Below are 22,687 nucleotides of genomic sequence, written 5' to 3' on the forward strand. Positions count from 1 at the left end.
AATAATTATAATTATTAAGTTGTCTAAAATTTAATAAGGGAAACACTTCTATAGACTATAAGTCCAAATGCACTTGAATAGTACACATAGTTTATGTTGGTTCATTCGTATTACAATCTAAATAGGAAACACGTGGAGGGAATTCAATAGGACTATTTACTCTTTCATTTCCTAAACTCCATTCTGTAGATACAATCAAATTGTTCTATAATGAAATTATTATTCTTTCATATATTAATTGGTCCAATTGTTTGAACTATTGCAACTTGTCTTTTAAAGTTAATAAAAACATAAGATTATCTTATGGATATCACTGCACTCTCCCCAAAACAAATAAATAACTATTTAAAATCTCCAACAAAACAATTTTCCATGAAATAAATATAGCTTATAAGAATATTTTTTGATGAGAATTATAGACCTAATGATTGGTGCATATGTGCATCATGATACAAAACATCATCTGTAAAAGCACATAAATAAAATTATTTTTTGTCAACACAAATGAATGTTTAAATTAAATACTACTTATTCAACATTGATTTTTTATAATAAGGAATCAAACTTACATTGAATCAATTTTGATCCCTAGTACCCATTTTTGTGTCTTCATATTAAGTAGGTATAAAGAAGACAAGTAGGTAATATTCATAAATCTAAGTAAGCTAAGCCACTAATAAATGCAAGCAAACAGAGTAGACAATAGATATAAACAAATGAGGTAGGCAGTATGAAGATCTACAAAGGGAACCATAGAAGATTGGTGGGTACCATTTGTAAATATTAGAAGCAAGGGGATGGAAATATGATTCCAATTATAATTATTTCTCCTTTGTGAGTAATAAAAGTATTCACGAAAGTCAAAGATTAAATCTTTAGTTTCCACCATTATGATGTAATTTCAATAATTAGGTGATACATGTATGCATAAATTCCATAAAAATAAGATTTTATTGTATAAATATGATAATATTTCCCTTTTTGAACTACCATGACATGGAGAAAAAAATGTTAACATTCCTTTTTTTTAATTGTCGTGATATATAGAAAAACAATAAATAAATAAATCTATAAAAATAATGACAAGTAGAACATATTATGAAAATTTTTATCCCCCTTGAATTGAACAAATCAGGATAAAACAAATAAATTCATTTCAAAATTGTGAAGTAATTTTTTATTTTAATTTTGATTTGCATGGGAAATATTTTTATGCACTTCTATGACGATCTAGGTAGTTTTTGAAGGGAAATGACAACTTTAATTTTGAATTATGAGTGTGACTAATTGGGGTGATATTATTGATGCAAAACAAAAATTGTATATATGAAATCTTTTCATAATGAATTATGAGCAACAAACTCCATGCTTTTTAAATAAAAAATATTAACCAATTTAATGTCTAGCTAGGGATCAATTGCTCCTAGTATGAGGCCTATAAATCACTCTATGTCTAAAACATATCATGACTATGGAGTTACTACGCAACTAATGCGTACTAAATAAATACATTGTTACTTCAAAACACATTAAACATTGTTAATTTTGACTAAATCCTAATTGTATAAATATTCTAAAGATTTTATATACTAAAAAAACACACTTTTAGTTTAAAAGTAAATTAAACCAAATTAATTTTAACATGGTCCTAAATATCTAAATAGTGTAAAAGTTTTAGTCTCTCTAAATTTTAAAAAATATGCAAATTATTACATTTGATACACATTCTTGATATTAATAAACTTAATCTCTAATTGTGTATTACTTATATGATTTTTGTTTGTTTGTCAAGTGTTCTCAGTTCATTAGAGATTACATCAAGCTTGACCTGTGGCTTGAGAAACTGTGACCCATGGGTATCTAAGCTGCAAAACTCACCCGGGGCTCGCACCTGACCTGGGCCACACCAGCTCTTAACATTACTGTATTTTTTCCCACGGAGTCTCGAACTGGTGACCTTCACATCATGGAGTGACTTAAAAATACACCCCATCACCGTTTATTCTACACCTCGTAGGCGTATTACTTATATTATTTGAAACATTTTAATATTTCTAAGTATTTTTTATTTCCACTTGTACTCATATTTGTTATTATGCAAATGTTTTATAAAAAATGATTATTTAAAATAAAGGGAAAACCATATGTATTTTTTACTTGATTTTTTTTAAATGAATAGAATAAGAAATATCAATCATTGAGACTGTAAAATCAAATTGTATGTAATTTTTTTTTGCTTGTAAGGGTATGTGAGTCCTGAGATCATTGTCACGCCTAACCAATGGCTTGAGTAGCTACGACCCAGGGGCATTTAAGCCATCAAAATCACCCAGGGATTTCACGATGCCTCGACTACACAAACACTTAACATGGATGGATTTGTGAAAATTAGCTTGAGAAAAATTTGAAAATGCATTCGCATTTGATTTTCTACTTTGCTTGTGAAAATTGCTAGTAAAATACAAACAACCCTATTTGATGTCTATTTTATTTTTGCATATTTTTAGGTGAATATCACATTTTTACTTATTCAAGAAAGTGGTATTTTAATGTTTTTTTTCTTAAACATGGCATTTGGTAACACCTTTAATAATTATAATTATTAAGTGGTTTGTATTTTTTTATAAGTGAAACACTTCATAGGTCTATTTAATGTGAGCAGAGGTCAAATTTGAAGATAAAGGATATATTTCAATTTGAAGGGTTAACTTCATTATGAATTTTCAATATTGACAAGTTAAAATAAATTATTCTTTTCATATGAAAATGAAAAATAATTTGAAATTTCTTGCATAGGTCACATATCACACCTTTCATCGTGTCAAGTCTTATTTATAGAAGGGAACTCCAAATACACTTGAAAGAGTACACATAGTTTTGGTCGGTTCACCAATATTACAATCTATATATGAAACATATAAAGGGAATTGAATAGGATTGTTTACTCTTTCATCTCCTAAACAATATTCCTTAGATACAATCAAATTGTTCTAATGAAATTATTTTTATTTCTTATATAATAATTGGTTCAATTGTTCAAATGATTACAAATGGTTTTTTCTTAAGTTAATCAAAACACAGGCTTATTTTATGGATATCATTGCACTCTCCCAAAAATAAATAAATAAATAAAACCTTCAACAACACAATTTTTCATAAAATAAATATAGCTTACAAGAATCTTTTTCCATACGATTTATAGCCCTAATGATTGGTGCATATGTGCATTGTTGTGCAAAACATCATCTATAGAAACGAAAAAAAAATATATTATTTTTTTTCAATAAAAATAAATGTTTAAATTAAATACTACTTATTTAACATTGAATTTTTCATAATAAGGAATCAAGCCTACATTTAATCAATTTGGATCCTGGTGCCCATTGTTGTGTCTTCATATTAATTAGGTATAAAGAAGACATGTAGGTAATATTCATAAATCCAAGTAAGCTAAACAACTAGTAAATGCAAGCAAACAAAATAGACAATAGCTACAAACAAATGAGGTAGGTGGTATGAAGATCAACACAGGGAGCCGTAGAATATTGATGGGTACCATTTGTACATATTAGAAGTAAGATGATGGAGATATGATTCCAAATAGAATTATTTATCCTCTGTGAGTAACAAATAAATTGCCAAATCCAAAGATTGCAATCTTTAATTTCTACCACTATGATGTAATTTTAATAATTAGGTGACACATGTATGCATACATTCCATAACAATAAGATTTTATTGTATAAATATGATAACATTTTCTTTTTTTAACTATCATGATATGGAGAAAAATGGTTAACATTCCTTTTTTAAATTTTCATGATATATATAAAAAAAATTAATAAATAAACAAATCTATAAAAGTAATGATAAGTAGAACATATTATGAAAAGTTTTCTCACCCTTCAATTGAAAAAATCAGATAAAATTTTCATTTCAAAATTGATAAGTAATTTTTTTTTCTTTTAATAACCATTTGCATGGGAAATAATTTTATGTCTTCTATGACGACCAACATTGTAGTTATTGAAGAGCAATGATGACTTCAATTTTCAACTCTAAATGTGACTAATTAAAGTGATATTATTAATGTAAAAAAAAATTGTATATATGGAACCTTTTCACAATGAATTATGAGCAATGATCTCCATTGTTTTTAAATATTTGATCTATATGAATATTGGATAGATCAAAAGTTAATATGAATCTACATCAATCCAATAACAAACATGAATGTTATTCAAGCACAATATTAAGAAAGATGCCCCTTCTCCTTCTTTGAATGATATTCCTCTTCTACATTTGGTTCCCTCATCATTAATTGATTCATATAAGATGTGTAAATACATTAAAGTAAAACTTTGACAACTCATGTCCTTCGACCCTTCAACAATGAGCTCAAAGAGGTAGACTAAACATTATTTGTGAGTTTCAAGGACGTTTTTGTCCAACAATACTATTTCACTAGCAATTGCACTGAGAGGTGCAAATGAATGTCAATAGGAGGAGTGGGGGGGATGTGGAAGGAAACTACAGCCTTACGTGACATGTCAGGTTGCAACATCGATGTCATATTATGGGGCATGCAATTACACATTGAAGGGAAAGAAATTTATGACCTTCGTACTCTAGTAACCACTCCATTCCTTGGAATCAAAGGGGGTTGTGTCAAGGGAGATGGTTTATTATGTGGAAGGTGAGTGAGCGATGGTAATAGTGATGTGGTTTGGGTGGTGCAAGTGTTTGACTTGCATTTAAGTGCTTACCATCGAGAGTGATCAAAGGAATTAAAGAAATTGTTAGCCCAAAGATGAAGCACATAGATAAACAATAATGAGGTAAGAAAACACACACGAGGACTTATGTAGGGGTTCTTGATTCTCACCTCTGTGCATCATTGTGAAATGTGTTGTATGATGTATTTTTAAGTGGTGCAACCATATATATATATATATATATATATATATATATATATATATATATATATATATATATATATATATATATATATATATATATATATATATATATATATATATTTATTTATTTATTTCATGGTTTGAACTATGAAAAAAATCGTAAAATGCTTCTATGTCAATGGTCCATCATCATAACAGACAAACATTCCATGGAACTAATTACTATGAGTTAGTCACTACACACATTGTCATACACACACATGATGGTGTTTCAAAAGCTCCTTTTATAAATAATTCAAGGCCTTCATCTCTGCTTAAGGGTTCAATGTTCTTGGAGTACTTAGTTGACCCCATTCTTCCTGTTACCTCTATTTTACGATTGGATATTAAGGTTTTTCTTGAACTATCATTGCCAAATCTAACACCCACATCAGTTTCTAAATCTATTGGAATCAATATGATACCATTATCTCACCATTTTTCTCATCCTCTTTTGTGGGGGGGATTTTTCATTCTGTTGATTTTGAATAGTTTCTTTCTCTTTGCTAGATTTTCATCTAAATTTTTGTTGAAATAATCACCAAGTAAATGTAATACCATTAGTTATCCCTTCATTTGGGCTTCATACTTCCCTCCCAAAACAAGTTTACAAGTTCTCCTTTGCTATCTTCAACATTTCTCGTTTTTTTTAACTTTATAAGTTTACATTTATACTTTTTACTTCTTCATAATTGTATGAAAATAAGTGATTTTCTTTGCTATTGTCTTTTTAATATATTTCTCTTATTGCATTACACTGTTCATTGAACTATGAATGTAATTTAAATTCTTTTAATGTTACTTTTCCTTTACTTAAGGTTTTAGCTTTGTCACTTCCCCATATTATTTTGAATCTCCTCCATTAACTTTTCGCATAGATCTACTTTTTCATTTATGATTAAATATGAAATGAAAATTGGACAAACACTATACATCCAATAATAGAATAATAAATGTTATATATGTTGGAATATACATTTTTGGATCTAAAGCATATGCTCTATAGGCTAAGTTGAAATACAAACCATTAATATGAAATGTTGAAATCGACACTATTGGATTTGAAATGTTGAGATATATGCCATTATACAATATATATTTTACGCATAGTCTAACTCTTCTACATTTTGGTCATTTTCCTAAAATAGTTTCCAATTAATTTTGGATGAAATCCGACAAGGATTTGTTGAAATCGCAAGTTTGATATTTGTAGTTTACGCAATCCGAGTGTTGTTGGGGTTTTTAAGGGCATTGAATCCATTTATGCATTGAAAAATGCATTTTAAACAATAAAAAATTACAATCTCGCCAAAGTTTGTATCATTGGATTATGATGGAAAAAAAACATAGAATAATTAGGCTATGTCTATATTTAGGATCTGACAATGTGTATCATAACATATAAATCTTTTATTATTTTATTGCATTTAAATTAAAAAAAATTATGTCCCAATTGACACAACATTTTTTATTTTACTACAATAAATATTTTGTATTCTACTACTGAGTAAATATTTTTTTATTCTACTATTGAGTACATATTCATTGTCAAAAAATTGGACTTGTAGGAAATGGATATAACTTTCCTACCCCTTTTAAACAATTTCCCCAAAATTTGTATTATATTTTCTTTTGTATTTGGTAGAATCAATAATTGGGATAAGTTTGTATTCGCTTGGCATGGGGTTGATTCCATCCACTACTACTATAACCTCCAAGCATACCCAACATAACCTCACACACAACATACATGATTAGTTGAGATTAGAATCAACCACATAAAAAACATTATTTTAATAGTGCACTCTATTTCCAAATGATCTACACCTGGAGGCTCTAAAATATATAGTATTCAATATTATGAACTATAAATATTGCACAATGTCCATGAAACCACCAACAATAATAAAATAATTCCCACATAATAATCACTAGCATTTTTTTAAAATTTCAATGAAATATTGATACAAACTTTTTTCCCTTGTTTAAAAAATGAGTAGATTATAAAAATTAAGTAACTTATAAAAATAGGGACACATTTTCTAATTTACAAGAAAATAGTGTGAATCAAAATAAAAATAAAAATAAAATATATAATATATATATTACAACTCAGAATATTTTATTGCGATATATATATATAAAATCTGCAAAACGGTCGCGGTGGAGCTCATTACAGGTATAACAACTAGACAATTTACAAAATTGGGTATCAATGTGCAGAGCACCCCAAAAATCGAAACCAAAACTGACACTATCATAAAGCAAACTGAAAAAAGACCAAAATGACACGTCATTCTTTGGATCCTTCAGCTACCTGTAATCAGACATGTAAGAGAGCCAAGTAGCCGCATATAGTGGATCACAAAATCTTGTACTTTGTACATAAAAATACATACATAAACGATGAGACAAGCCAAAATTCAAAGGATTACTTCTGTTATTAAGGTTACTTGGAGTTGCGGTTTGTTGTGAGTAATATGTCAGTTTCATAGTGTTTAACACAAATCAAATTCAAAAATCAAAGGCACAAGGAAAGGATCCTAACCTGCTCAACCTAACATAACAGAACCAAACCTAATCAAACACATCACCATCAATAATTTCATTATAGAAGCATGAAAAATGTCATGAGGTGCATTGACATTATCAACACACGTCATTGGGTGGACAAGTGTATTAACCAGTCAAGGCTTTGCATGTAGAATGAGTCATTCGGATTTGTAGATTTCAGACTGAATAATTTAGTGGCCCAAAGTAACATAGAATGGAGGACTTGAAGTGATGTGTTGTGAATCACCCTCCTTTGTTCCCAGTTTGCTTCATTGAAATAGTTTCTATGGTCTATGGAGACTCCTCCTTCGTCGACAATTCAACTTATTTGACATGGTCTCAAACCTATCAACGGTGTGGCGGGCTCGCCTTTGATCTATACTCAAAATATCTCACCAGGGGATGTTGTAAGCATTGAAAATTTATGTATAAATGGCCATTCTCATGGGAATTTCTTAATATTTCAGGAATCCGAGCAGAGAAGAAAGTACAAAATCTTGATATTGTTATATGTGGCTGCATGCAGGTCTTTGTGGTGGCTCCCACCATTCCTTCCATTTATGAAATTGATTTTTCAGTTCCAATGGCAGCTCTCAAGACCGTCAACATGCGACTTAATGTTCAAACTATGGTTTCTCAATTCATTCACTGTAACTCCAAGATTATTTTTTATTATTACCAATTGTTTCCTCTCATCACAAAATCTCTACATGGAACCAACCATAAGTCCACCCTCGTACTCATCCAGGAGCTCGTTAATGGGACATAAATAGCTCCCATGAGTACAGAAATAGCCACAACATATGAAGGGCTATTGCAAGAGGGAGATCCAGAGCTTAATGGGCTTGTTAATTGCGGTCACTCGTGAGTATTATTATATTTTATTGAGCATGTATGACGTTATACAATTCTAATTTCACTAACATGGTGGAATTGTCATTTTTTCAAGCCACTTCGGTAAAAATAAATTAAGTTGACCAATTCCACCAGGTCGACATGGCCTCAATAAAATTCCCTAAAGAAAATAGTAGCGTCGGGTAAGACTTACATACATAGAAATATTATATGGTCATTTAATTTAATTTAAATGCATAATTTTATGTTAACAATGTATGTTGTGGGATTGATTAATAAATTGAATGCAAGTGAAGGACAAAAAACCAACTTCAAGATCTCAAACATCATCCCTCTTACACAAGGGTTCTATACACCCAAATTTATACCTTCATTATTTGCATAGTAATCCCTTCCCACTCAATTTGAGTTGCATCACTGCATCCTAATTTGTACTCTACTTTCAGTAATGTTTCTAATAGATATTTGGATCAATATGGAAGAGAAGTGGGAAGTTTGTATTGTAGAGAGGTAAGGATACTTACTCTGAGGCTGTTGGAAGTAATATTTGAGAGCCTAGGAATGGAGACCGACTTCCTAGACAAAGGACTGGGTAAGCACTAGGCAAGAATATACAACACATGGCTATAAACTACTATCCCAAGTGCCCCAATCCTAGCCCATTCAGATATAAATGTTCTCACTCTCCTTTAAGAAGAGGTGCCGACTTACAAGTGATAAAAAAATGGACATTGGATTGTTGTGAACCCCATTCCTAATTCTTTTGTTATCAAAATCGGTGATCAATTACAGGTTCCATCTATCTGCTTGGCACTCAAATTAATTAATCTCATTTTCTGGTTTGTTTTCATTTGTATAATCCATGGTGTATGGCATGGACATAATTAAATGTTGTAATGAAAATATTTATGTGTAGATTCTGAACAACAGAAGATAAAAAAGTGTGTTGCATCGTGTGGTAGTAAGTTCTTCAAGAGCACACATTTCAATTCCGACATTTTAAAACCCTTCTTTTGATGCAGTTATCGCTTCTCCCACAATATTGACTAACAAAGAGCATCCTGCTGTGTTTAAAAGATTCACGTACAACGAATATTACCAAGATTTTTGGAGCAGACAATGGAAAGGAAATGCATGCTTGCACATGTTCTATGATCATTATGAAGAGAAACCAGCACAAAAAATGAATCAATGTCCTTTTGAGGGGAACAATGATCAATTGGAGCCTTGGACCTCTAGTTGATACCATTCATATTTTTCAACATATGTAGCACACATGTTACCATTCAAAAACAAATTTGTTTTTCGCATGAAGTTCACAAATATTTGAAAAGACTCGGTTCACAAATATTTCTTAAAATTAAAAAAAAAAATTATTTATTTAATGGAAATGAAAACTTTGACTTTAAAACTTTTAAATTTATATTAATAAATTAAATTAGCGATTAAAATTTATATTAATTTCAATATTTTAAAATGGTAAAATAGGTTGGATTTTTGTGACTCGAGCCGAGAGCATGCAGGGGGTTTATTTAAATTTTTTTCCCCGCGTGGATCGTCATGGCGGCCATGACTGAGTTTCTGGAGCTAGCGGTTGTGGGTCCGAAGGCGGTAGCGTCCAAGGAAGTAGTTTTTTTGTCTGGAAAAGACGGCGTCGGGCCTAGGTGAAGTGCGGGTGGGTATTTTTTAAAATGAGACGTTGGACATCGATCCGATGCCCGAAGACCTCCTCGCCTGCTGGGGTCTGGAAGAGTCAGAGGAGAACCTGCATCATTTCTTCCCGATGCAGGCAGTGAGGTCATTAAGTGTGGAAAGGTCAACGGAAGCGGGAGCTAAGGTAACAGGTGTTATCGCCAGGAGTCCAGGGGAAATATAACGCGGGAAGGGCGGCTATTTAACTCTGCTCGACCCCCGACATTTGAAAAGGTGGGAAGAGATGTAAAAGTCTCCGGAGAAGAAGGTCAAAATCCAAGTTACCTGGTAGGATCGGCGGGTGGGGGTTCCAGAAGGGCTGAGGAGCCAAATGAAGGCATCTTCCTACAGCCTGATAAGCGTCCTGGATCTTTTGAGGCTGTAGAGGGAGGAGATAAGCTGGAGGATTTGGGTGGAAAGAGGAAGAAGCCCAAGATTTGCAGGAAAAAGTCGGCAACACCCAGCTGTGTCTTTGGAGTGGATATCCACATAGACAGGGCGTTGGAAGCATCGGAAACCCTGCTCGTAGGCAGAGTTGGTGGAAGGAAGCTCTCGGTGGCCTACATTAAGAAATGGGCACTGGCTGAATGGAAAGAAGCCCTGGGACAACCAGAAGAGTTCAAGATGCTTGACAGAGGCTGGTTCTGTCTTCGTTTTGGGCAAAAGGAGCATGTCGACTGGGTGTTGTCCAAGCACTGGAGCCTAGGGAAGAGGCCTATCTTATTCAGGAAATGGACGCCTCTCTTTGATGCCCAGAAAGAAAAATCAGAGGAGTTTCCAGTCTGGGTCAAACTAATGGGACTTCCTATTCATTTCTGGACTGACTCGATTTTTTCCTCCATCGTAAATACTCTGGGTACGTTCCTTGTTGCTGACAAATCCTATTTACATTCTCATGACTAGAGCGCAGCCCGTCTTATGGTAAGTTTAAATCCAAAAGAAGGTTTGGCAGATGATATACTTTTAAAGTATCGGGGCCAAGAGTTCATCCAGACCCTGGACTACGATAACCTCCCGTTCAGATGTCACTGGTGCAAAGTATATGGTCACCTAGCTCGGGATTGCCCTCGTGGTCATCGTAGGCGTCGAAGGCAGAGGCAAAATGGTTTTAAGGCAGAGGAAAAGGAAAAAATGAAGGTCACTGCTCAGATGGAAGTTTTCCAGTCCAAGGAGGTCGAAGTGTTGGGAAATGTCCAGGAGTTAGGATCGGAACCTATGGAGGGTATTGGAATATCTCAGACTGAGGTGACAATGAGTGCTGTTGTTTCAAATCAGTTCCCTGCAGCTGGTTTCTCAGCGGTCATTTCAATGAAAGAATTGAATCAGGCTTGTCCTCCTCCCCCTAATCATTCCCCCCTCTCTTATCAAGCGCTTTGCATCTGTCATGTAGTGGTGAGATTGATCGCTTAGGTCAACTCTCAATAGATATGACAGACACGAAGAAGGGACTAAACACAACTGACAGTGTTTTAATGACGGTTTCATCCTCCCCTCCTCTTGCTCCTATGCATTCCAGAGATGGAGGGCGCGAATCTCATTACAATCTAAGGCCTTTAGCTACTAGAAAAGGAAAAGAGTCGATAGCAGGCGGTTTGGCAATGGATGACTTGTCCATAGGTCCAAAGAAGTTAAGAGGGAGGAAGTCGGACTTATCGAAAGCCAAGCTGAAGGCTATCATTGATATTGCTGGAGGAAAGCAGTTGTCATTGCCAGGGGTGCTTAGAGCAAAGCAATCACCTCCCGGAGGTTTTAAATGATCATTTTATCTTTCAATTGCAGGGGTCTTGCTAGTACCCCCAAAAAACTAGCTTTGAAGGAGCTGGTCAGGGCTAAAAAATCTGATATCCTCTTTCTTCAGGAAACGATTGGGAAAGGAGATGATATTTTAGGTTGTCTGCATAAACTTTTGCCGGGATGGATATTTCACGCAGTGGATGCTATTGGGAATTTTGGAGGTGCGGCTTTGGGGTTTAATGTGAAGGTTGCGTGTGAAATCTCATCTTGGGAAGCAGAACACGTTTTGGCGATGGAACTCTATTCCAACAAACTCTGTATTCCTTTTCTCTTTCTGAATATCTATGGTCCTAATTCGGAGCGGGAGAAGTTTTGGAACTCCTTCTTTGCGAAGTCCTTTTTTGCGCATCCAAATCTTATTATTGGAGGAGATTTCAACTTTTCGCTGGGACTGGATGAATCCTGGGGGGTTAATTCTAGAGCGGATCCCCTCTCTGCTTACATTCAGCATAAATTGGCCATGCCGCCTCTTGTTGATGTTAACCCATTAAAGATGCGCCCCTCTTGGAGCAATCGCAGGATTGGCGATGACTGGATCGGGAAGAAATTAGATCGCTTCTTAATAAACGATATGTTGGTGGAGAAACTACAAACGTTCAGGCATTGGGTTGGAGATGGTGGTCTCTCTGATCATTTCCCGGTTCTTCTGGAGGTGAAAGGTGACTTAACTAAGCCAGGTATACCCTTCAAGTTTAATTCCTCTTGGCTCTTGGACGAATCTTACATCAGTTTATTTCACAATACTTGGAGGAAAGTCGTGGCAAATGAGAATGAGAACCGAAGTCAGTTGTTTATGGAAAACCTATTAAGGATGAAGGCCGCTTCAAAATGCTGGGCTCTTCATAAGAAGCTAAAGGAGGAAGAAATAATGCAAGCGGTGACCTCAGAACTCGATCTTCTCGAACATCCAGACAGTCAGGGCTATGGATTAGGTGCATCTCGTTCGAGGATACATGAGTTGGAAATGGAAAGAAGGAGAATTCTGCAGCTCAGGGAGCAAAGTTGGTGTCTTAAAAGCAGAGCGATCTGGTTACAGGCAGGGGACGAAAATTCAAAATTTTTCCAGAATTACGCCAAAGGGAGAAAAATCACAAATACAATTTGGGAAATGAAGAAAGCAAACGGTGACTTAGCGCTCTCTTTCGAAGATTTGGCTACTGAAGGGGTAAACTATTTTAAACACCTCTTTAAAGCCCCAGCTGAAGCCACAATTGCAGAAGTTATAAGGGTTGCCCAGATTTTTCTGCGTTTCATAGAGGAGGAAGACAATGAATTTCTCATGGCACCTATTTCTAAAGAGGAGGTTGCAAGCGTACTCAAATCAATGCAAAAGGAAAAAAGCCCCGGCCCGGATGGCTGGACTGTTGAATTCTTCCAGCATTTCTTTGAATTCATAGGTGATGAGCTAGTGGAGGTGGTGGAAGAATCCATACTTTCAGGTTCTATTTATCAACCCTTTAATGCTACATTTTTAACTCTCATTCCCAAGTCTGACCTCCCAGGTTCTTTTGCCGATTTTAGGCCCATTTCTTTGTGCACCTGTGTTTATAAACTTATTGCTAAAATCATTGTTGTCAGGCTAAAACCTTTCCTTTCTAAAAATGTTTCTCCGGAGCAGTTTGGTTTTTTAGATGGTAGGAAAATACATGAAGCTGTGGGAGTTGCTCAAGAAACGCTCCACAGTCTCAAAGTTGGGAAAAAAAAAAGGAGTTGTTGTAAAAATAGATTTATCGAAGGCTTATGATAGAATAAGCTGGCTGTACCTGAGACTTTTACTAACCCATCTGGGCTTTAGTTTTGAACTTGTAGGATAGATTATGAGCCGTGTCTCGTCTTCTTCTATAGTTGTTCTGATCAATGGAGCAGCTTCTAGTTTTTTCAGTCCTGAACGTGGCCTGCGGCAAGGCTGCCCTCTATCTCCCCTCCTGTTTTTGCTGGCAGCAGATGGAATCAGTCATTTGATCCATGAAGCGAAAAGCCAAGGTTTGTTGAAAGGAATATAAGTTGCTCAAAATTTTTGGGTCACTCACCTTCTCTTCGTGGATGATATTATACTCTTCAGCAATGGTAGCCTTGAGGATTGCAGGATGCTTAAGAAGATCTTGGACCTCTTTCTGAAAGCGACTGGCCTCTGTATAAATGAGAGAAAATCTACTATTACCTGCTCTGGTCTGGCTAGAGAGGAGATGCGTAGGGTGGCCTTAGTTCTGAACTTTGAAGTTAAATCGCTGGAGGACTCTTTCAAATATCTGGGGTTCTATCTGAAACCAGACAATTACAAGATAAAAGATTGACAGTGGATTCTTGTAAAATTGGAATCGAAATTGAAACATTGGAGCCACAAGTGGCTCTCCCGGGCAGGTAGACTTGTTTTAATAAAATCTGTTTTAATGGAAATTCCAGTCTATTGGGCGAGCTTGACTTGGGTGCCCAAAGGTATTATAAACTCAATTGAGAAACTTTGCAGCAGCTTTCTGTGGGCGGGGTCTAAGTCTGAGAGAGTTACCCCGTGGATCGCATGGGACAAAATTACTCGCCCTAAAGAGTGGGGAGGTTGGGGCATAAAAAACCTTGCAGATTTCTCCCAATCCCTTGTAGCAAAGTTGGCTTGGAGGATCATCACAGCGGAAAATCTATGGACTACAGTGACTAAAAGGAAATATATAGATCCATTAACAATGCTTGATTGGATCAGACTGCCGCAAAAGTCGTCCAAAAATTCCTCGGTGGTTTGGAAAGCAGTGGTCGCCTCCGTTCACATCATTGAGAAGGGGTTGGCATGGTATGTAGGAGATGGAACTCAGATCCGCTTGGGGCGCGATCCTTGGATTGGCTATTCTGAGGGGTTTAATCTATCTCAAGGTTTGGTTGAAGTTTTAAAAGACAAAGGTTTATTCACTTTAAACCAGGTCGCTGATCCCCGGGCCTCTTCCATCTGGAATCAAGGGTGGCTTAAAGGACGAGACTTAGATTTGACTGAAGACAGGTTGGAGGAATGGGACAGGTACACAAGGGATCTTGTTAACTCTTCGCTGCGGCTTTCTGACTCTCCGGATGAGTTAAAATGGGTTTTTGCTCAGAATGACTTTTATTCCCCAAAGGAAGGTTACAAATGGGTGATGTCTCAAAAGGGTATGGAAAATCCGGGCTGGTGGGCTAAACCTTTATGGAAGTTAAAAGGACCAGCTAAAACGAAACTGTTCTTCTGGTGTGTCCTTTGCCAGAAAGTCCCAACGTGGGATTTCCTTCAAAGAAGAGGCAGGATTGGTCCTGGTAGATGCCCTCTGTGTAAAGACAGTGCCGAATCTGTGCAACATTTATTTCTCTTTTGCCCTTTCAATTCTAGTCTCTGGGCAGCAATGCTAAGCTTAATAAATGTTCCTCATAAATGGGAAGGGCAGGGGCTCTTAGAGGCCTGGCAGAGTTGGTGGAACATTTCTTTAAACGAAAGGGAACGATCCATTCCTTTACTCATTACATGGGGGACCTGGCTGGCCAGAAATCAAGCTATTTTCAAGGACTCTGTTTTCCCTATTGGAAGACTTGCTGCTGAGGGAGCGGCTATCTATGATAGTATTCCTATCCCTCCAGCTCCAATTTCTTCCAGGGCTGTTTGTCAAGAAGTCATTAGACACTCTATGCCGTGGGCTTATTTTGATGGGGCTTCGGATATTAATGGGCGGTGTGGGGCTGGCTTGGTCATACATTTCTCAGAAGAGAAGATAGTTAAAGCTTCAGTAGGTCTGGGACAGGGTTCAAATAATTTTTCCGAATTGAAAGCCCTTCATCTCCTCCTCAGCTGGCTTATTCTCCGTAATGTGCAAGAAGTTCAGCTTTTCGGGGATTCCATGAATGTGGTGCAATGGTTCAACGGGGCTCATCGCTGCTACAATCTTACTCTGCTTCCTCTGTTTAGAGAAGTTTCTCGGCTTAGGAACTGTTTCATGGAGGTTTCTCTTAGTCATATATACCGGGAAAGGAATTCTGAAGCGGACCGTCTTTCTAAAGAAGGAGTAGACCGAGAGATGGGGTCGTGGGCTGTCTCGGAGGTTGATAATGGGTTTGTTCGGCCTGTTGATCAACCCATCTTCGCCTAATCTTTCTTCATACTTCCTCTGTTCCTGTAAATATACGTGTGTTTTTGTTTTTTGTTCCATGTCTCCTTTTCAAATTTCTTCTACCCTGCCATTTTTCTTGGGTTGTTTTCCCTATGTGTGGATGTCCGGGCAGTGGTTCCTATTTTCTCGCAGCGGCTTCAAATCCTGATCTGTGGATGTTGTGGATCCGCGTGGTCCTTTCTTCCATTGTCGCTGGTGTTATTGGGACTTTGTTTCCTCTTACGGCGGCTCTTCATTGATTAGCTGCGGGCCTTAGGGTTGTGCTCAAATGCTTTGAGCGGTTTGGGAGGTTTCTTCCCTCCTGCGACGGGATTTTTGTCTGCGATCTTTTGCTAGCTGTGTCTCGCCCTTTGCTGGCGGCTTCAGGCTTGACGTTTTCTTTTACATATTGTATGTAATCCTTTTTATTAATAAAAGGAGGGATTTTTCTGTGGAAAAAAAAATATATTAAAATATTTATGTTTCATGTATTGATTAAGAAGTAAAAAAATATATTTACAAGTTTTAAATTAAATTATTATCACTAATGAATCTGTTTAATATTAAATTTAAATTGGATATCTATTTTTTTTTTTGGTAAGTTCGGCTGTTGAAGCTACATTATGGTCATGTCCAAGAATAACACCCAAATAAAGTGGGTAATTGAACCGGTAACTTAGCATATAGGAGTGCCTTAATAACTTATCCAATCACCTTCTATCCAAGGACCTATATTCTAATTAGATATCTAAATAATAATGTTTCTTCTTGTTACCCTGCATTTTATAGCTTGAAAATAATATGTATATAAGATTTTGACAAAGTGATATGATTGGAAAAAAAATGATTTAGCCAGGAATGGTGGTTCGAGCAACATTTGTTAGACATGCATCGACACAAGTGTGAGACTGTTTCAATGCTAAACACATTTCCTCCCCTCCATCCTCCACCCTTTAGGTTGTCATCTTTCCTTTGTTGCTACGATTTTGCAGTAACATCATGGGAATGTTTGATTCCTTCGATGTATCTTTGCACATTTAGTGGAAATTGCTATTATTTAAAATTTATAGATATTATTACAAGGGTGAAAGCATGAATATGCGTTACACTTTTGGGCCAAATGTGGCCATGAAATTTCAAGTTTTTCCTCTTTTATCAAATTGAAGTCCTAAAAATTCATATAAGCACTGTGAATTTTGATTCTAAGTAAAAAATCAAATTGTGGAGAATTTTGTTGTTGTCCTAATGATATTTTTTGCAAAAATATTTACTGCCGTATAATATTTCAATTTTTCATTAAATGAAAAGATTTTCCTTGCAAATTTTCACACATCTTAAGAGGTATGTGTGTATTCACGTAGCATAATGTAGTCTAAAATGTGTAATTTTTAATATATATATATCTATATATATATATATATATATATATATATATATATATATATATATATATATATATATATAAGTATGATCTACATGGGTAGAGTTAAGTTTTTCATATTAAACATTTATTTTTTTATGGAAAAGTATATTTTTTATTATTTTTCGAAGTTGGCAAAGTAATATTTCAATTGCATTTTTCACAGACATGTGTTCACGTAATGTTTTTTCAACTACTTAAATAAATTAAAAAACCAAAAGTATCCTTTTGAATAGGACTCGTAAACGAAGATAGTGGTATTTTTTGAGTATTTTTTATTGTGTATGTTTTATGATATTGATTTTTTATTCAACCTTGTTAAAACAATTCAAATAAAATTCAAACATTATGTTTAAAAGAAATTAGATGAAAAATATCATATGAATTCAAAAATGTCAAACTCATATGCCATTGGATAGAGGATTCCTTCATGAAACCATCGCGATCAACTCCGCCACCTGAAGACAAATTTAGCCTTAAGTCTGCTAGCGTAAAAATGGAGTTGCAAAAAATTTTGCAGAAGGGGTGCTAAAATTGCTAATTTTAGGACTTAAGAGGCTTGATCGAGCGCATAAGATCAAGCACCTAAATTTGAAATTTAAATAGCTCAATTGAGGGTTTCATAAAACCTCGATTGGGCCATTTATGTGGTTAACAAGACCTAGATCGAGCATTATGGTGAGCCTCTATAAAAGAAATGAATAAAGTAAAATTATAATTATAATTCCAAAAGAATATTATTAAAATTCCTAATCTTATTGGAACTTTTTTTATAATTTCATGTAAAAACCTTATTAAATTTAATATTAATATTAAAAGAATATTATTTTTATTATATTAAATTAAATGATAAAATGATATTAATATAAAAATTTAATATTAATATATTTTAATGTTAATATTAAATTTATTAATTTTGGATTAATAGAGTATTATTAACTTTAATATAATATAAAATTTCTTATATTATAATATATACTAGCGCAACTACATTAATAAATGTGGTTGATATATGCCATATGCATCAACAAAAGAGTCATTAACACAAAAAGAGTCATACAAGATGACTCAATATATATGTTACTAATTTTATTTAACCTATTTTTTTATATAAATCTAACATAATAAAATATACAATATTCTTAAAATCTTGAAGTAATCATAACCTAAATCTACCTTTAAAGAAATAAAACATAAATAGTTTCAATTGGAATACATGAAGCGCTCTATGTATCTTTGATGGAGGTAGCTAGAACATTAATATTTTGAAAAAATTTAGATAATATTTCCATGGAAAATTATCATTTTCCCTCGACGGGAATGTACAACACACATTTGAAATCTTGCATTTTAAATATATATATTAAAAAAAAATCAAGTACGATAGGGGGGCACAAATATGGATAGAGGGAGACGAGGAAAGAGTGTCCAAGAAAGAGAGAGAACTTGAGAGATGGAGTTGGAGAAAAAGTTAGGGAAGGAAGAAGTTCAAGACATATAGAGAGAAAGGTGGAGAGAGAGAGAGAGAGTGACAAGGGAGAGATGGAGAGAGTGTGTGTATGTTTTGGGGTGATATATAAAGGCAAAGGATTCTAGATATATAGAAGGAGGAGAGAGAATGAGAGAGGGAGGAAGATAGTCAACGGAGTTGTAGGATGAAGCTTGAGAGTGAGTGAGTGAGTGGCATGGGGGAGAGCCGGAGGGAGGTGGAGAGAAAGGAAGAGAGAGAGGACTTGAGAGGGAGATAGAGAGATATGGATTTGGAGAGGGGGAGAGAGGGAGGTAAGAAGAAATACATATAGAGAGATAAAGGTGGAGAGAGAGAGAGGGGGGGAGTGGCAAGGGAGATGGAGAGAAAGAGAGGGAGTGACAAGGGAGATGGAGAGAGAGGGAGAGAGGAGAGTAGGATGGAAGAGAGATAGAAGGGGAGACAGAGGGAGAGAATGGAAAGAGAGATATAAGGGGAGACAGGGGGAGAGAATGGAAAGAGAGATAGAAGGGGAGACAGAGGGAGAGAAGGGGAAGAGAGAGAGAGAGGGAGAGGAAGAGGGAGGGGGATATAGATAGATATGGAGAAACAATGTGTATGTTTGTTGGGTGATATAGAGAGATAAAGAAGAAGAGACAGAGGGAGATAAAGATATAGATGGAAGAGGGAGAGAGGGAATAAGAGAAATTCCCTTCATATTTGATTTTTTAAAAATTGAATAAAAAATAAATTTCCATCATAAGGAATTGATTGAAATACTTGGATAACTACTTCTAAATTTAGGAAAGTGGATATTATCATATAAAATTGTAGAAATGTTGCCACATATTGTTGTTTTACCTTTATATTAAATTTCAATACGATTGACCTATATCATGTTATGAATAAGATCTTGTAGATAATCTCAAAATAAATAATGTTGAATAAAACTTATTTGTTCTTACATGACAACTTTTAATATTAAAATTGAATACAACTTATTTCAATCATATTTGGGTTTTGTAATTGAACCTTGTGATAAGAAATTGATTGAAATACTTAAAAAAGTTGTCCATGCAATGGTATATGGGCAAGTCACGAAAAAATTCATATATATATATATATATATATATATATATATATATATAATAGTACGAATGACTTTATAATTCAAATAATTTATTTTTAAAATTGAATGGTAATAACATACATGTTGATTGCACTAAAAGACACTTTCTACAAGCCAATATGAAGCATGATTGAAATTATTTCCATGCTCAATATTAAATCGATACATGACATATTTTAGTTCATTTTAAGTATCAAAGTGACTTGCATAATAAATTTTAAGGTTGGACTTATTTTCTTAGTCTGTGAAACTGGAAATCAAAATTGATATTTTACTAATAAAAGTTATAGTACATATAAAATTTATTAAATTAGAAAAATAATTTTAAAAGATCCATTTAAACTTTAAAAATTAATGAGCATCCATAAACAAGATTAATACAAATCAATAAACTAAAATAATTAATACATGTATCAATAAACTATTTGTATGAAAATATATACAAATTCAAATATCACATGAACATCCATAAACTGAAATAATAAGCATCCATAAACTAAAATAATTTCCATGATGTGCATCCATAAGTTGTCCATATATGAAAATATACAAAGTATGTATCACACATGTGAATATGACATATGAAATGAGCCTGAAAATATACAAACTATGACACTTTAAGTACCACCAGAACTCCTATGTGAGTTCTGTTGCACAAGATAAGTGCCCATAAGTTGGTACTGCAATATAACACATTCAAATTCAAACTAATTAGATCATTATTTGTACAAAATAAATAATATGGAAATAAATGATATTGAACCACATTTTAATTACATATATACGTGAATCTACTAACCTAATTTGAGTCCAAGTGCAAGTTCGATAGGATGGAGGTATGATCATGAATCTAGATTTGGTGATACCCTGCTTGTGGCTCGATGATTGGGGCCTGCATCAATGGACCTGCATGATCAGTACCTCTAAACCCAACATCCCACTCATGTATCCACATAACATTGGCATCAACAACACTCTGCAAATGGGTCTATGTACACAATGGTAAGGACAAATTATAATTAGTCTACAAATTAATTAGCATATTTATGTAACTTAAAAAAATGCTGAAATCTTAGGGATAATTTTTTTTACCTAAACAATTGGTCGATGCAGTTGTATATACCGACTCTCTTCCACATTACTGAACATATTATAGTGTGGAGGTAGAGATGGAGGAGAATCGATGGAAACATACTCTAGTCGAGAATTCCTTGGTTGATCAACTGCCTCATCGAATGACCTCATAAGCTCATCCATGTAGTTTGGATGTGTCTACATGTTATCATAAACTTGTTAATATAAATGCAATCTAATACGAACTAGAAATTTTAAGATATAATTATGCATAGTTTGACAATAAGCTTCAAAAGTTTCATGCATGCCATGCACCCTCCAAGTCCCACGAATGGTATCACGATAAATAGGTATATGTGTCAAAAGTTGATCAAAGGGTAAACTTGCGAGAAATGCATTATCATATAAGGGCACTTGTGGGTCATGAGGCAATGGTGGTGGTCTCTTAATCTCTCCATGTAGTGCAACATGTGCACTGGCCAATGATGCTCACATCTTGTCTGCAATAGTCTCCCGCATCCCACCACCAAGTTGCGGCAACTCCTTTAGCTCTCCAGGCAATAAGAAGCTCTGAGACAATATTGGAAAGAATATCGAAGGTGGTGGTACATGCCCAGGGTCCCTACAAGCCCCCTCGCACTCATAGGTACATCCCATGTCAGTACCATAAAAATGATATCTAGTATAAGTGTAATATGACCACATATGTAACACAAGCTCTACATATATTTTTTTAGTAAAATAAATGGCGACCCGATCATGGTTGGAGAACTTTCCCCAAGCTCCAATGAATCTATCATACATGAAAGGGGCTACATGAACATTAATACAATATTTGAATGGACTCAGACCTTTATGTCTAGCAGGGAGATTCAGTGGGATGTCGAACAACTCCCTCTGAACATCAATGTCCTTGGTGGCCTCTTTCACCATGTCCCAAGAATCTAGGCCTTTAACCTCATGCCTCCTGAACCTATGTATGAACTGTAATATGTGGCTATGTGGACCCGACCTCCAGTATGTCTTGGTCAACCTAGTCATGTTATCGAACATAAAAGACAATGCAATATGAGTCGATGAATTGGCAAGGATATTTTGTATCTCTATTTTGATTGGTGTATGACGGGTCATAACATCCTCTAATGTGATCTGAGTTGTAGTATCATCCCATGAAGGGATCAATTCTACACTATGATCCTCAACTTCGGCCCACTAAGGACCTATAAATAATAAACATAATTTATCATATATATAATTAACAAACTAGAAGCATAATATCATATACATTAAATTCAGACACATTAGTTGAAGACAATTTAAAAATTAATGACAATTTCAAGACATAAACACATAAAGTTTAAAGAGAATTTAAAAATGTAGGAGGTGTACTTGTAATGGGTGAGGAAGGTCCATTGAATGTAGAATCATCATGAATATAGACAAAAACATTGCCTCTGACACTCCGACCGACATCAAAGGTAGGCTCTACAATGGGAACATGAACTCTCGGTGGGCTACATGATTTATCACGATCCTGACCACATATAATAAAAACTCTCACACTATGATGTCTTGCAGTTGGGATGCGTATATGGGATGCCTCAGCATAATACATATAAACTAATCCAAGAGAAAAATGTTGACAAA

General features: G+C 34.8%; 1 protein-coding gene across 1 annotated transcript; it reads left to right on the forward strand.

Moving 5' to 3' along the window:
- The first annotated feature begins 11,485 nt into the window (after positions 1-11,485).
- Positions 11,486-15,949, forward strand: LOC149241245 (uncharacterized). Its single transcript, XM_089370480.1, has 4 exons — positions 11,486-11,804; positions 11,990-13,354; positions 13,698-13,835; positions 14,256-15,949. Exons 1-4 carry the CDS (start codon positions 11,486-11,488, stop codon positions 15,947-15,949), a joined length of 3,516 nt encoding a protein of 1,171 aa, XP_089226606.1.
- The last annotated feature ends 6,738 nt before the right edge of the window (positions 15,950-22,687 follow it).

The sequence above is a fragment of the Pinus tabuliformis genome, chromosome 8 (genome assembly GCF_031772625.1).
Source record: "Pinus tabuliformis cultivar Carrire ecotype Pingquan chromosome 8, CPIR1, whole genome shotgun sequence".
In the NCBI taxonomy this organism is placed as follows: domain Eukaryota; kingdom Viridiplantae; phylum Streptophyta; class Pinopsida; order Pinales; family Pinaceae; genus Pinus; species Pinus tabuliformis.

What these genes read in the sequence shown, in the direction of transcription:
- LOC149241245 (XM_089370480.1), top strand. Translation starts at nt 11,486, where the DNA reads ATGACAGACACGAAGAAGGGACTAAACACAACTGACAGTGTTTTAATG. An exon ending in AAAGCAATCACCTCCCGGAG is followed by an intron (nt 11,805 to 11,989) that starts GTTTTAAATGAT and finishes TATTTCACGCAG; the next exon opens with TGGATGCTATTGGGAATTTT. An exon ending in CCATGAAGCGAAAAGCCAAG is followed by an intron (nt 13,836 to 14,255) that starts GTTTGTTGAAAG and finishes TGGAAATTCCAG; the next exon opens with TCTATTGGGCGAGCTTGACT.